The sequence below is a fragment of the Cupressus sempervirens genome, chromosome 8 (genome assembly GCF_028749045.1).
Source record: "Cupressus sempervirens isolate cs-2001-9-10 chromosome 8, ASM2874904v1, whole genome shotgun sequence".
Taxonomy (NCBI): domain Eukaryota; kingdom Viridiplantae; phylum Streptophyta; class Pinopsida; order Cupressales; family Cupressaceae; genus Cupressus; species Cupressus sempervirens.
In genome coordinates this window covers 601,527,972-601,542,995 of record NC_143125.1, presented here as the reverse complement: position 1 = coordinate 601,542,995, position 15,024 = coordinate 601,527,972, and the positions used below count along the sequence as shown (strand labels likewise).

The following is a 15,024-nucleotide window of genomic DNA, read 5'->3' as shown; positions in this document are numbered from 1 at the left end:
GTTTTGAAGACTGACTCGGTGAGGTTAAGATACTCAACATCCACTGTCAATGCTTGGCATTGTCATGCAGTCGGTAGACATAGAACCTCAGTCTATACTGATCACTTTCAATTAGTCTTGAACTCAATCTGCACTAGTGACTCAGTAGATATTGTGCAACTCAGCAAACACTGAATCACTTGGTTAGCATAAAGTAACTCAGTTAACACTAGCTTCGTATCACATGAACTGTGAGCTCAGTAGACACTGCAATGCTTGGTAACCACTAATAAACTTGGTATACACTAAAATGCATGGTTTGAACTGCTGGACCTCACACTGACTAAATCTACATAGTAACTACTAAGATTAGTCCAAAAGACTCGGTAGCAACTGTAGAACTCAATGGCTACTGAATTACATGGCAAATACTGCAAACTATTCAATGAACTCGATAGCTATACAGAATCTGAATAAGTGACTGTCACTAATAATAAACTTAACTAATATGTCAACAATTGATATGTTTGATTTGTAGTATATTCACATATGCATGTTATAAGATTGTTAATGATAATAATAGTTGGGCAAAAAGTCATGGAATATTGATTCACCCCTTGCCTCCTAGTATTTCCTATTTCTAACATTTATCCCTTACTTTAGCATGAGTATGTAACAACCTAATATTAGAGAGAGAGGGAGTGAGGAGAGAGAGAGAGAGAGAGAGAGAGAGAGAGAGAGAGAGAGAGAGAGAGAGAGAGAGAGAGAGAGAGATTATCAATGTGAGTGAACTACAAATAGATAATATGTCACTAAGTTTAAGGACACAAGCACCAAAAAAGGATCACAAATTAGATGACCATATAGAAGGGAAAAAGGAAAGATGATAAAATAAAATCCTAAAGATAGAAACACAAAGGGGTTAGTACTATAAATTATAACATAAAAATTCTAGGCATAATTATAATGTGTGATAAGGTGTATATTGAACCCTCAATTTTAGTTGTACATTGGGGAAAGTGAAAGAGGGGCCTTCAAGAATAGCCATCATGAGGGCCCAAATTAGATTAGAACAGCTCAACATAGATCTAAGGGGCTCCAATACCAAATCCAAGTCCTTCAAAATGTGTATACTAAAGCATCCCATTATTTCCCCTTTATTGTTAAGTATTGATCTTATTTGATTATGTATATAACTAGTTGATTTAATGTGAGTTGTTTGACTAGTTTAAATGAAAGGAATACAGTAGACAATATGATAGTTAAGAACATCAAAAGAATAGATACATCAAATTAAGTAATATGAAATTAAAAATTCTGAATTAAACTCACCTCGAGGTATAGTAGAGGAGTGCCAATTTAGATCTGAAAATTGATCATTAGACTATAACATAAATAAAAACCATGCGGAATTCAAAACAAAATGACTTACAATTATTGATTTTGATAATTTGGATACTCTAGAAAAGTGATGAAAATGAGGTAAGAGTTTATGTAAGGCAACGAATGACTTTGTAAGGGCCAAGGACATCCTTGTCCTAACTATATTAAAAATATGCAAAATTAGAACTCTGACAAAATCTACAAACCCTAGATTTGAAATCTATATGTGTCACTCTAAAAAATTGTAAACTAGCTTCTACAAATAATTAAAAATGAAAATTTTAGGAGAGAGGGGTTTTCCTTATTCAAGAACCTTTTAGGAACTAAGCTTAAAATGAGAAATCATGTAAAAGTTAGACAAAGATAAATATTCACATTACTTTCCAAGCATTTATAAATGGATTTGGATGTGTTATCCACAAAGTTGTATAGATTCTTTGAATAATTATATAGAATTATAATGTATGATGTCTCCAAAAATACAATATATTTTCAAGTACCAACTATAGATCAATGGATATAAGCATTCTATTCATTTTTTTAAGGATGGGTGTTTGAATGCTTCTGTAACATTGATTATATAGATCTCCCCCCTTGATGATCAACTCTATAATATCTTATGAAGAAAGAAGCTAGATGTTTAGAATTAAATGTATTATTGATGATATTAAATGATGTCCTTTAATGAATTATTTCTTTCTAGACTTGAATTCCTTGAATGCACCTTGAAAGCTTGGTTGTAAATGATGACTTGAATGAATGCTTTATTATGAGAGTGTGGGTATATTGGAGAAAGGATGGATCTTTCTTTTGAAATTTATATCATGAATAGATGCATCAAATGAAGTGAGTAAGCATCAATTTATGATAATTTTAGGATCAAATCCAAAAGTGGTCAATGTCAAATTTAGGTATGATAAGATTGAAAATCTCAAAATATACCTAGGATCTAAGGGAAAATACTCCAAAAAAGGGACAACATAAACCTTTAACTAGGGTAAGTGAAAACCTTGGCCTTTATCCAAGGGTTTTTCCACATTGGGATTCCCTCTAGGATCTTGAGGGTAGAGGGAAAAAGGTTAGAAATAGATGGAAACTTTAAAAAACGAAGAATTTTGAGTATAAATGTGTCCATGTTCTATGAGATTGCTAAAATGGAGGGATAAAAGGTCCTAGAAATAAAGTATACATTTTCTAAGATAGTACATTTATCCACCATTTTAGTGGGAATGTGATTTCAATTCAACTCATGATAAAGTAGATCAAATCCATAAGATGATCTTGTCAAATATAAGAGGCAAATATACAATCAAGACCCAAATAGACTTCAACCCTCATTGGATCTAAAAACACAACAAGAGAAACATTTTTTTTCTTTTTAAAACAATGTTATTTCCATGGCCTAGTAAGAATACTAGTCTTATTGTGAATCACACAAAAATGCATGCTACAAAAGGAGATGACATTGATAATTTAGCAGGTTTGTGTAGCATGTTGGTCAACCCATCAAGGATTAACCCTAAATAATTTATGTCTCCAAAAAGGGGAATCAACTAAAAGCAAACTAAATTTGGATTTGTGTGTCCATAGGGGATCAAAATATGTGAATTCAAGGGATCAATCCATACATGATTGTCTTTAATCAAGGAACACATCTAAACATTTGAGGATCAAAGATTTAATGATTGTTATTAATCCAAAAGTGGTCCAAAAAATTGGAGATCAAGGCTTAAAGGTATGTATTATTGTTTGAAATAGGGAATATTTGGTGGAGGTGGCAGGGAGAATGGTGAGTTTGTATTCCAACACTTTTAGTCCAACTAAATATTTCAACACTTAAGCATATACATGCACAAATGAATAAACTATAAAGTAAAATACACAACAACAAGAAGCTCATATCACCATGATTTGTTAACAAGGGAAATCCTAGCCAAGAGGAAACCCCGATGGGGATGCTACCCACAAGATTGTATACAAATCTGAAAATTCTCCATAAGGAGAGTTGACCCTATTAGAAGTCTATTACTTGCATTTAGTGCATCAATCCTTGTTAGCGGACTAGATCTTTTTCGAGACCTTAACCTTGTTATGGGTTGCATTATAATGTAGATCACTTCTTATACAATGATATGCAATGAGTTATAGATATTATGCCAAAATTGATTGTACTAGTGCCTTTAATATCTAATTCCTTTGTGTATCTCACATATGATTATGTACATGAAAAAAATGATCAAATATGACCATAAAAAACATCAATATACCATCATACATAAAGATTGTATATCATGTGCATAACATAACCATACTTTGAATTATCAAAATTTCCTTACATACGCTCGTGATTATCCTATCTAGTCATCCTTGAAGATGAAATGCCAAAACACTTATAAAAAATAAATACCAAAACTTGCTAAATAAGGGTTAGGATCTAGGATTTCATCCGTACATTTCCAAGTAATTTAATTGATAGGGAAATTTAATTTTTTAGGCTAACATTTCAAATCTTTGTCTGATACTCTATATTTTGTGAAATAAACCTATCTTCATATTTTCATACCAAAACATATGCCAACTAATATAATAACATTGGAAAACATAATGAAATCATATATAGTCTCCATTATATCATAACACAATATTTTATCTATTAATAATCCTCCATTGAAGCTCGCTAACTAAAATAACCCTTATGCTCATAGTAATCTTGAATCGTACTTAGGTGTTTGTCATATCCAACAAAAACTAAAATTGTACTAATTCCATGCAACCTTACCTTATTATAGTGTTTCCATAAATGAAAAAATTCATGCATTAATATCTTCTAACTTTCCAACAATCTCCCCATTTAGCATCGATGGCAACACTTAGTGAAAAAATGACTAAGTGTCAAAGTTATCAAAACTTCAAAACTACCAAAAACCTTATCCTAATCAAAAAATTAACCAAATAGGTCCATATCTATACATAATCATACATACTTCCTTTTTTCTTCGTACTGTACCTTCCCTTCTACTCTTTACATGCATACTTTTCACTATTCTAACTCCCTCATTGACATTGATGGAAAAGGTGAGTAAACTACATACAAATAAAAATTGTAATGCTTCAAAAAAAAAATTAAAAACCTTAATATATCTTGACAAAACATTCTCAAAGTATCAAACTCTGTATCCCATGTCTTCTCCATACTTTTTGCAACTTGAATGACTCCAGAAATAGCATAAGGTGTAGTCTTTGTACCATGTAATTCATTTGGCTTGAATACCTCATAAGTCTTTTTAGAAGACTCCAATAACTCTAATTTCTTCTACATTAAGACTAGATTGGGAACTAGAAAACTTTTTTGTAGAGAAAATATGTTTAATACTCTATCCCTTGCCCTTTGCAAAACATTGATAGCATCAAACAATCTTGTTGTTGAAACTTGTTTTCCCTCTTCTGCATATCCGCATTCATCAATTACTTGAACATCATTAAAAATATTTGAACATGCCTTATGGAACTTCTCTTCTTCAAATTGACATTCTACATTTTCTTTTATTGATATTTTAGAGGATCATTACAAATGTAATGATATTGCATGTTCAGTATATATTTTCCAAAGGATGTGTTCTCTTATATTGATATTGAGAATAAACAAAGAAGAGATATGTCCCTTCATGGGACATGTCTATTAATTATTAGGTAATTAATATAATTACAAATTATATATATATATATATATATATATATATATATATATATATATATGTATGTATGTATGTATGTATGTATGTATGTATGTATGTATGTATGTATGTATGTATGTATGTATTGAATTATATGTTTATCCAACTATAGCTACAATAAATCAACACTCCCTCTTAGATAGGGAGGATAAACACATGTATTACCTCAATGTAATATCAAGTTAGAAAGATTAAGGATATCTTTGATCAGAAGATATCGATAATTTAGATATCATCTAATGATATCAAGAGTAATGACCACGTGAATGTCAAGTCACATGACATTCACCAAGTACTCTTTGAGTAATGGCCTCCTAGATGTCAAGTTACAAGATATTCACCAAGTACTGTGAGTAATGGTCTCTTGAAATCAACTCACATGATATTCACAAAGTATTATGTCTAATGGCCTCCTCAACATCAATTTGCATAACATTTACCATGTACTCAAAATGTTCATAGGGTATGTGCACACTTATTCTCATAATTCTTACCATATGAACAACCATAGTCTATTAAAGGAACTTAATCCACCATGCAAGTTATCATCTATCGTGATCTTCTTAGACACCATAAATTATCCATCACAATAGAAGGCCATAGTTTATTTAAGGAACTTAATCCACCATGAAGGTTCCTATCTATTTTCAGACATCATAAAGTGCCTATCACAATAGAAGGTTAAGTTGTTAAAAGATCGCCACCTTCCACTAACTCCTATAGATAGAAGTGATAATTATTTGGAAGTCGTCACTTCCTCATGATGTACATAGGGGGTGGTCCCATCAAAATGAAGACATTTAAATGGATTTTTCAAACTCCTTTGAGTAAATCATGCAAGCTACACACCCAATGATGCTTCTAATGGAGTTTTAGACTCCCTCTAAATCTAATATCAATTCTCCTTTTCCTACAAGAGCATCCCTGAAAAAGATCAAGCCAAATAGCTCTTATAGTACATATTGAAAATAATAAGAGAAAGACTAACATAATACTCAAGGATAATTTTGCATAACGATATAAGATCCTTCCAATGGAATATAGATAAAGATCTAATTTAAATGTATATTGTAATCTATATTTTTAACATATTATTTCCTTATTGATCTCACATTTAATAATATTGAAAATAACAAAACAAAAGTAATTATCTCAAAAAAAAATCTTCTTTACACCATTCACCTTTTACACACTTTATAATTTCAACAAATGTCATAAAATATGTCAAATTATTGTATCTGTCCATTTGGTGGGGTCATTCTTATAGCGTGCATCCCCTCATAATGTTTGTATGATAATAACTTTTTCCCTTTCCTATGTTGATGCATTTATGTTCCATCGGGATATTTCAAGTATGGGAGATAACAATTCAGAAGTTAATTCAAGATTAAATTCTTTGAATCCCTTTGTGCAATATAAAATTCATCTCCAATATTATTTTCTCAATCAAATATTTAATTCATTGGATGCTTCCATTTCCCCAAATGTTCTTGATAAGGAGAAGGCACAAAATATTGATTATTATTACTTTGTGGTATCTGTGGTTCAGTTCATTTCCTTTTTATATGAATATTGCTTATAACTATTGGTGTCGAATAAATAGAAATCTCTCCTCATCAGATATGAAATTTTAGAATACAATAATTTTATATTTTTGTAGGGAGATTTGAAATTGAGTTTTGTTTCTATGACTTTAGAGCCCATTCACATGGATCACTTTCATCCACACACATATATATCACATACCATGATTGATAGCAATACTTGTGTGATGCTTCATTGTATTATTTTATTGTCACTTTCTCTATATGCTAAATACATATCTTTCATTACAGAAATATAATCTTTCCACCATGTATTTTATCACTTGATTACATTCACAATCTGACTCTTATACCATGCTGATGTTTTAGAGGATCACCACAAATATAATGATATTTGCTATTTGGTATATATTTTGCAAAGGTGGCATTCTCTTTTATATTGAGAATAAATAAATAAGATATTGTTAGCATGAATGTGGTGATATTCCTACGAAGGACATATGTGCATTGTTGAAGAAACATAGTATTGGAGTATTCTGGCATCTACTTCAACTACAAAGGAGATTTAGGAGATATTGGGCAACCATGTGGGAAGAAGCACAGGGAACAAAACATATGAAGAGTATCCAGTCAAATAGAAAGGGGGGATAGTGGAGGATTCATCATGGTTAGCACAAGAGGAGGTTGATAGTCTTGGTTTTCCTCTGACTGCCTAAGACATTATGGATTCACCTCTCAAAGTACCCCGAGTATTTGATGTAGGAGCATCCTAGGTGTAAGGGAAATTTTGCATTACCCAAAAATATTTCTATTTCCAGCTTCCTAGTTTTGTGTTTTCAATAAGGGTTATTCCTGTGCAAATTTTCTATTTGAGGGAGATTGTTAATTTTAATAAGTTGGTACTATGTGGTTAGATTATTCTAATGTCATATGTGGAGGCTAATCTCTAACATATCGAACTGCTAGATGAGTTTTAATGTCATATCATATGTGTTGGTGCAATTATTTCAAATTTTAGTATGAATTTTGGCTATCCAAACTTTAGGTCTAATGGTGAAGGCTTAAATGGCTCCAAAATGAGGTGAAACCTTGGCTAATGGATGCTTGTGCTATTCAAGTTTTGTAAATCACTAGCCAATGATTTTGGAATGGGGTTATAATAGCCCATTGGGTTAATGATTTTCTATTTATGATCTCCAGAAGTGGATCCATGCAAAAATGTAATTAGTAAATTGTCTTGAGTCAATCCTATGTAATAAAGTGTAATGGAATAATATAATATGAGGTTGATCGGCCTCAAGGGTTAGGGCTTAGTGTCTAGAACCTTCCTAGGTGGTAAAAAGTGCCTATATAGATAAGGCTTGTAGGTTGTCTAGGGTAGTTATGGGTGATAGCCACAACTCTTCCTTATAGATTGTTGTAAGGAAGGCGCCCATGTGGGTTTGCATGTTGTAATTCTATAGTTCTACATTTGCAATAATAATAAGAAGCCCATATTTTGTTCTCTCAAATTGTGTTGTTTCTATGTTTCCTTTGTGTGTTGTGGTATTAAAGGGAGCACCCTTCATCACTTCCTCTCCACCTCATGAATGTTCTTCAAGTTTTTTGCAAAATATGCAACTTCGACAGTGCTTGTCTCCCCTTTGTCTAACTTCCTTAATTCGGAAGCATTTCCAAGAATACTTCCATATACTATTTTGAATGGTGATTTACTAGTGCTTCTATTGAGATAATTATTGTATGAAAATTTTGCATCTAGTAAAATCAAATCTCATCTATTTGGTTTCTCCAACCAAGCGTCGCAACAAATTTCCCAAAATTATGTTTACCACTTATGTATGTCAATTAGTCTATGGATGATGTGATGAGCCAAATTTCAAATCTTTCTTAAATATCTTCCACAATGTTCGCCAAAAGTACCCAATAAACTTGGTGTCTCAATTTAAAACTATGCTCTTTGATAGACCATGTAGTCTTGTCACTTCTTTGAAAAATAGTTCTTCGACATAAAAATTGGCATTAGTCTTCTTACAATGAATGAGATGTGTCATCCTTAAAAACCTATCAAGCACTATAAAAAATGAATCATGCCCTCTTTAAGTCCTTGGTAATCCAAGAAAAAAGTCCATATTGATATCTTCTCATAGTTTCTCTAGTAGTGGTAATGGATGGTAAAACCTTGTATTCTTCTTTGCTCCATTTTTCATCTGATATACTCTACAACTCTATACAAATTCATTAACATCTTCTTGTAATTGTGGCTAGTAACAATAACCAAAGAAATGGTTTTATCACAAACAAAATGTCCAGCGAGCCCCCTACTATGTTTCTCCTCAATGAGATTCTTCCCCATAGAACACCTTGGAATGCATAATTTACTCCCATTGAGTAACATACCATCCTAGATTAAATGCAACAACCTCATTTTGTCTAGAGAATAATAGGCTTTGTACAAGATTTCCAAGCTTAACCGCTTGAGTTCCTTGAATCCAATAACCTCAATTTGCATCTCTACCAATAAAATTTGTCTTTTGCTAAGATCATCGACAACTCTATTAGACTTCTTACACCTCTGTTTAAAAATAAAGCTAAAATTTTGTAAAAACTCAACCTATTTCAAATGTTGTTGATTCAATTTTTTGTGACTATTCAAATATTGAAAATATTGGTCAATATATAAAATAAACTCCTCAGGCAAAAGATTATGTCTCTGCTTCTCTAATTACTAAAATATAGCATAGTACTTCTGATTATAAACATAATATTTCTTTTGGCATCATTTAGCTTATTGTTGAAATAAGCAATGGGTCTACCTTCTTGGCTCAAAACAGCTCCAATGGCATTACCACTATCATTAAAGTCTACTTGAAACACCTTATTAAAAAATGGAATTGCTAAAATAGGTTGTGTTGGAACTTTCTATTTCAACAATTCAAAACACTTTTGTGCTTCTATAGTCCACTTAAACTGCTTCCCATATCCTCTCATTATTTCAATCAAGGGTCTAACACTATTAAAACTACAAATCTAAGATACACTAACTCCTTTGTAAACTTGCACTTATTTAGATTAATCAATAATATATCTTCCCTTAGCCTCTCAAACACACTATGAATATGCATTATATGTTCCTTCAATCTCTTACTAAATATCAAAATATCATCCAAATAAAAAATGACAAATTTACCCAAAAATTTCTTTAGTACCTTATTAATAAGCCACATGAATGTTCTCAATGCATTGGCTATCCCAAAATGCATTACTAACCACTCATAAAAGTCATTTTCCATGAAGGTTGTCTCTCATTCATATCCTTCTCTAATATAGATTTGGTGATATCTACTCTTGAGATCTATCTTTCTCAAATACATAGATCCACTCAAATAGTCCATAATATCATCCATCATTGGCAAGGGAAATATGTACTTGATAGTGATCTTGTTGATGGCTCAAGAATATGTACACATTCTCTAGCTTTTATTTTTCTTTGGTGCTGATATTGTTGGTACAACACATGGAATTCAACTCTCACAAATCAACCTACAACAACTCATGTACTTGTCTATTCAATTGTTCACTTTCTATTGGATCCATTCTACGAGTTTCATTGTTTGAAAAACTAGTTGGAATCAAAACGATCTAATGCTTGGTCTTTCTCACTTATGCGAATCTATTAGGCACCTTATCAGGTACAATATCTTGAAACTCATCCAACAAATCTACATTTTCTTTTAGGTACATCCTCTTTCCTAGCTTTTGGAATTTAAGAAAAATACATATGCTCATGCCTTATGCCTTCTAGGAAGTTTATTCCATCAACTAAATATATTTTGGCATTAGTAACTACATTTTCTTTGCTTCTTTTAGTGGCTTCATCTTATGTCGCACTCCATCCTTTTTCAAAGAAAAGGTAATTGCATACCCATCATGTGTTGCATGATGATCAAACTATCAGTTTCTCCCTAATAAAAAATGACAAACATCCATAGGCATAATATCACAAAACACATCATCATGGTAGTTCCCAGTCTTGAACTTTTCCAGACATTGTTCATTGACCAAGGTTTTATGATCCTTCTACAACCAAGAAATCTAGTAGGAATTTGGGTGCTTTTGTTTTTCTAACTTCAACTTATTAACCATTTACTCAAAAACATGATTATTTTTTCTACCACAAGCAATTATGACATTGCATACCTTACTATAAAATTTTCACCTAGTGCAAAAAAAAGTATTCCTTTGTTTAGGTTCATTCTCATCACTAAGCAAGGCTCTTCTAATTACTAGGGCTTTTTCTCTTTCAACATCTTCAGAATGTGATTATTTGGCATCTTCGTCTACATGTGTCAAGCATACAATTTTGTTTGATATTCTTTTGGTTCTCCCTTGAGGTTGAGGACACTCATAAGCATTGTCCTTCTTTACAATGGAAATATGTCCCACAAAAACCTCCTCTTCTTGGTCCCTAACCTCTTCCTCTTCCTCTCCCATCACTTTTTTTTGGTCTTCGTTTTGGCCTCCATAAGATCATCTATTAGATCTTCCACCATAACCTCTTCCACCTTTCTTTCTTTCAAACTTCTTTTTCAAATTTTCTTCCAACCTTGAAAAAAAATAGTATATCCCTTAACCACTAGCCATTCTAACTAGACTCAACCCCTCCTAAATGCTCAACCTTAACCCATTAAGGTAATGGGAAACTTTTTCCTAATTAGCTTCTACATGACCTATTTTGATGAGAACTTGGTAGAACTCTTCTATATATTCCTGTACAAATCTTCCTATCTGATTCAACCCTTGCATCTTCTTCAACAAATCAATCTCATAATCAATTAGATTGAAATGTCTCTTCAACATCTCCACATGATCTCATGTTGTGATTTTTTTCTTTCCTCTTCTATTTCTTTCCAACTAACCCTCCTATCACCAAATTTTTGCATGCCCTTTTAGTTTGGCTTTCAAAAATTTGACCCTTTTAGGATTTTCAAATTCTTAATATTCAAAATATTCTTCTAGATCTTTGATCAAGTTGATCAGCTCCTCTAGGTTAAGATTTTCCAAAAATGTGAGGACTTCAATCTTGGATCTTTTTTCAATCATAGAAATGACTCCAAAAAACCTATCATCCTCAGGATCCCTAGTCGCTTCTTCTCTTTCATGTTCAACCTAACATTCTTCTTCAAATTCATCCTCACTTTCATCTCTTTCCACAATATTCATTCCATAACGAATCTCCTCTTGCAATTATTACACTTGTCTTGGGAGGGATGTAAAACCCTCATATATCACACCTCCTACTCTTATGCCATGATTCCTTTGAGGAGGCATTTTTACACTTATCGCTCAAACCCCACAACCACAAGTCTGGAGCAATCTGCCTCATAGTCAACATTTGTCTACATGCTCAGGATTTATTTCTCTACTACCACTTGATAAAGGGTAGTCCCCTGATTAACACAAACACACAACAAAAATAAAGAAATGACAATAAGTTGCAAGAATAGAAAATTGTCATCTTATTATCTACAAAAGTATGGAATTACAAATTTTAGAAATGTAGCATGCAAAGCCACATGGATGTTTTCCTTACAATATTATGTAAGTCAGGGCCACAATAAATATCCCATAGAACTCTCCTAGAAACCCCTATGAGCCTTCTATATATAAGCAATTTCAACCACCCAAAAAGGTTCTAAAAATTCTAACCCTAGACCCTAAGGTCGACCAACCCTAAAATATTATTATTCAAATTTATTACATTAGACTAGGCCTCGGCACATTTTAGAAAAATTGAAGGAATTTCATTTTCACCCAATTCAGGTAACATGACTTCCAAAGACCATAACTCATCATCAGTTTCTTCGATTGACTATTATGAACCCATTTCAAGAATTCCACGAATCCCTCTACAACACCTAACTCACGCAAGATCTAGTTAGCTGAGGTTTGAACCCCATATGGAGCCAATACCAAAAATAATCAATTACCTTACAAATAGACTTTATAATGTAATGAAACTTTATTGGAAAATTGATATATCTAAAATGAATCTCCAAGAAAGAAATCAAAACATTCTAAGCTCAAACAATTAACTTACTAAAAATAGTAAGCTTCCAGAAATAACAACTCTACACTAAAATAGCCCTTATTGAAAGACAAATTAGAAATATTTTTGGGTGATAAAAGATTGCCCTAATACCTAGAATGCTCTTGCATCACCATAATTCATTAAGAGAAAGCATATCAAGACTAGAGAATATGCCCCAAAATATAAATATTAAAGTATACACCTTTGGCTAACAAGTCATGGAGCCTTGTTCTCAAAAATTGAAACCTCTACAAATATTACACATTGTTTCTCAACTCATTAAACAAAAGTTTGAAGTTCCAACCTTATTTCTTCTTACAGGTCACTAGGGTGTTATATAACAATCTTCAGCTAACATGATCACAAATAATTACATATAGTTATAATCGTTCAACATGCCAAAAAAATTTGGCATGAGTCAGTCAATCCATCATGTTGTGAACAAGTGTATCGCTTTTGTTTATGACTCTCAACATGCCCACTAGCTAGGTTAGGAGAATAAACTATGTAAACTTGATTCAGGATGGTGATAATTGCATGGAGCTACTAAAAAGTATTTGTAAGATGCCTATTAAAATAATTGTTGGTTGTAGAAGTCTTTATGAGGGAGCATATTCGTTGAATACGCACTGGTGGGTACCCACAAGAATGGGTGTTTGAGGGAGGCACATGGTGTGTTGGTGAAGCTTGGAGGAGAGATGTCCTTCGATAAGCAGTTTGAAACCCCGCCTAGTTCAACACATGTTGGCATGTAGTAGGGAAATCTATTGAAATGAGGGAAAACATAGTGGCCAAACTTGAAACTTAAGAAAAACATGGACACATTACAAAATGCATATGCACTACGATATGTACATATTAAGGCATGGACTAGATCCAACCGTAATGTTGAACATTGCACTTTAAAGATAATTACTAACTCATGTCATCGACATTTTACAAAATAAAGCACAAATATAACACAATTGTGTTGTGCTTTCATTAATTTTACAAAGCATAATGCATAGACATTACATGATGTGTGTGTGTTTTATGACAAAGTAATTGCAGTGTTGACTGAGGTTTCTTCCATCAATCATGCAATACAAGGGACAAATTGTTTGCAAGCACAGTTTCCAACATGTGCCACACCTAAAACTGCAATCAATGGAATCATGATATTAATCTAATGGGTATTCCAACAATGAAAATTATCCAAATAATGAATTTAAGGAAAGCCCACTCAAAACTTCGGAATGTAAGTTCTAATTACCATCTAGATAAAATCTCTAGATTTAGTTTGAACTCGTTTGGCTCCATCAATTCCATTTGCATGATCTAAAGATTACATATAGAAAAAGATGAAATAAGTTCTGTACTCCTCTTCAGAAGGTAGCTGTGCGTGCTGTGGGAAAATGAACTTCATTAGATGTGAATGGCAGTTATACATGAGAAACATCTTTTCTGAAAATGCAAAATAATTGAAAAAACAAAAAATGTGTTTAGCCTATTTTAGAAAGAATTCATGGTAGACAGATTATTACAAGTAATGCATACCATCAATCCCTGGTAAAAGATTGTAGCTCAGCAGGCTTGATTAACCAATCCCCAAAAGCTGAGGAACTGCTGCGAAAGATCTCCAAAGCAGTATTATATTTCGAGGCTGAGGTCTACTGAATGTGTTCCAAACAATTGACATGTGTAAGATGATATCATAAAAAACTTAATGAGGCATACCCACCAATTCAAATTTTTATGCTGCCTTTCACAAAATTCTCATCTATTAGAAACTCCCATTAATCCAATCATTAACTTTGAATGTACATAAACCATGCAATGTATAGATGACATCAAGTATTGTCTTTACCCCTGGAGTTAAAAGAGTATGTATCCAATTGTAAACATAGAACAAACTGACAAGAATGTCATCCAAAAGTGTGTGTGTGTATATATATATATATATATATATATATATATATATACATATATATATATATATATATATACATATATATATATATATATATATATATATATATACATATATATATATATATATATATATATATACATATATATATATATATATATACATATATATATACATATATTGACTTTACCTGTAGGCTTTCCTAGGTTATCAGATGCAATAGGTAATAGATGTTGGGAACCGTAGGCTGGGAAAAGTGACTAAGATTAAGCATGATGAACTATACAGTTAGTTGAAAGAAATTTCAATTGTATTAAAATATATGGAAAATTATGTCCAAACTGTCCAGAAAAAGAAAATTGCCAAGTCATTATACTAAAATGGGAG

At 32.2% G+C, this 15,024-nt stretch overlaps 1 protein-coding gene across 15 annotated transcripts in view; it reads right to left on the bottom strand.

Moving 5' to 3' along the window:
* Positions 1-5,942: 5,942 nt before the first annotated feature.
* Positions 5,943-15,024, bottom strand: part of LOC149543864 (denosine deaminases acting on tRNA) — a 195,287-nt gene continuing 186,205 nt past the window's right edge. For 5 of the 15 annotated variants that reach the window (XR_016355698.1, XR_016355707.1, XR_016355701.1 and 2 more), the window contains 3 exons: positions 14,265-14,377; positions 13,981-14,112; positions 13,686-13,865 (listed from right to left, as the gene is read on the bottom strand). Coding sequence is in view for 3 of the 15 variants with exons in the window: in XM_089798534.1 (XP_089654660.1) it covers positions 14,267-14,377 (111 nt within the window). In the remaining 12 variants the exon portion in view is untranslated. The other 10 variants (XR_016355702.1, XR_016355703.1, XR_016355704.1 and 7 more) reach the window with 7 other exon arrangements.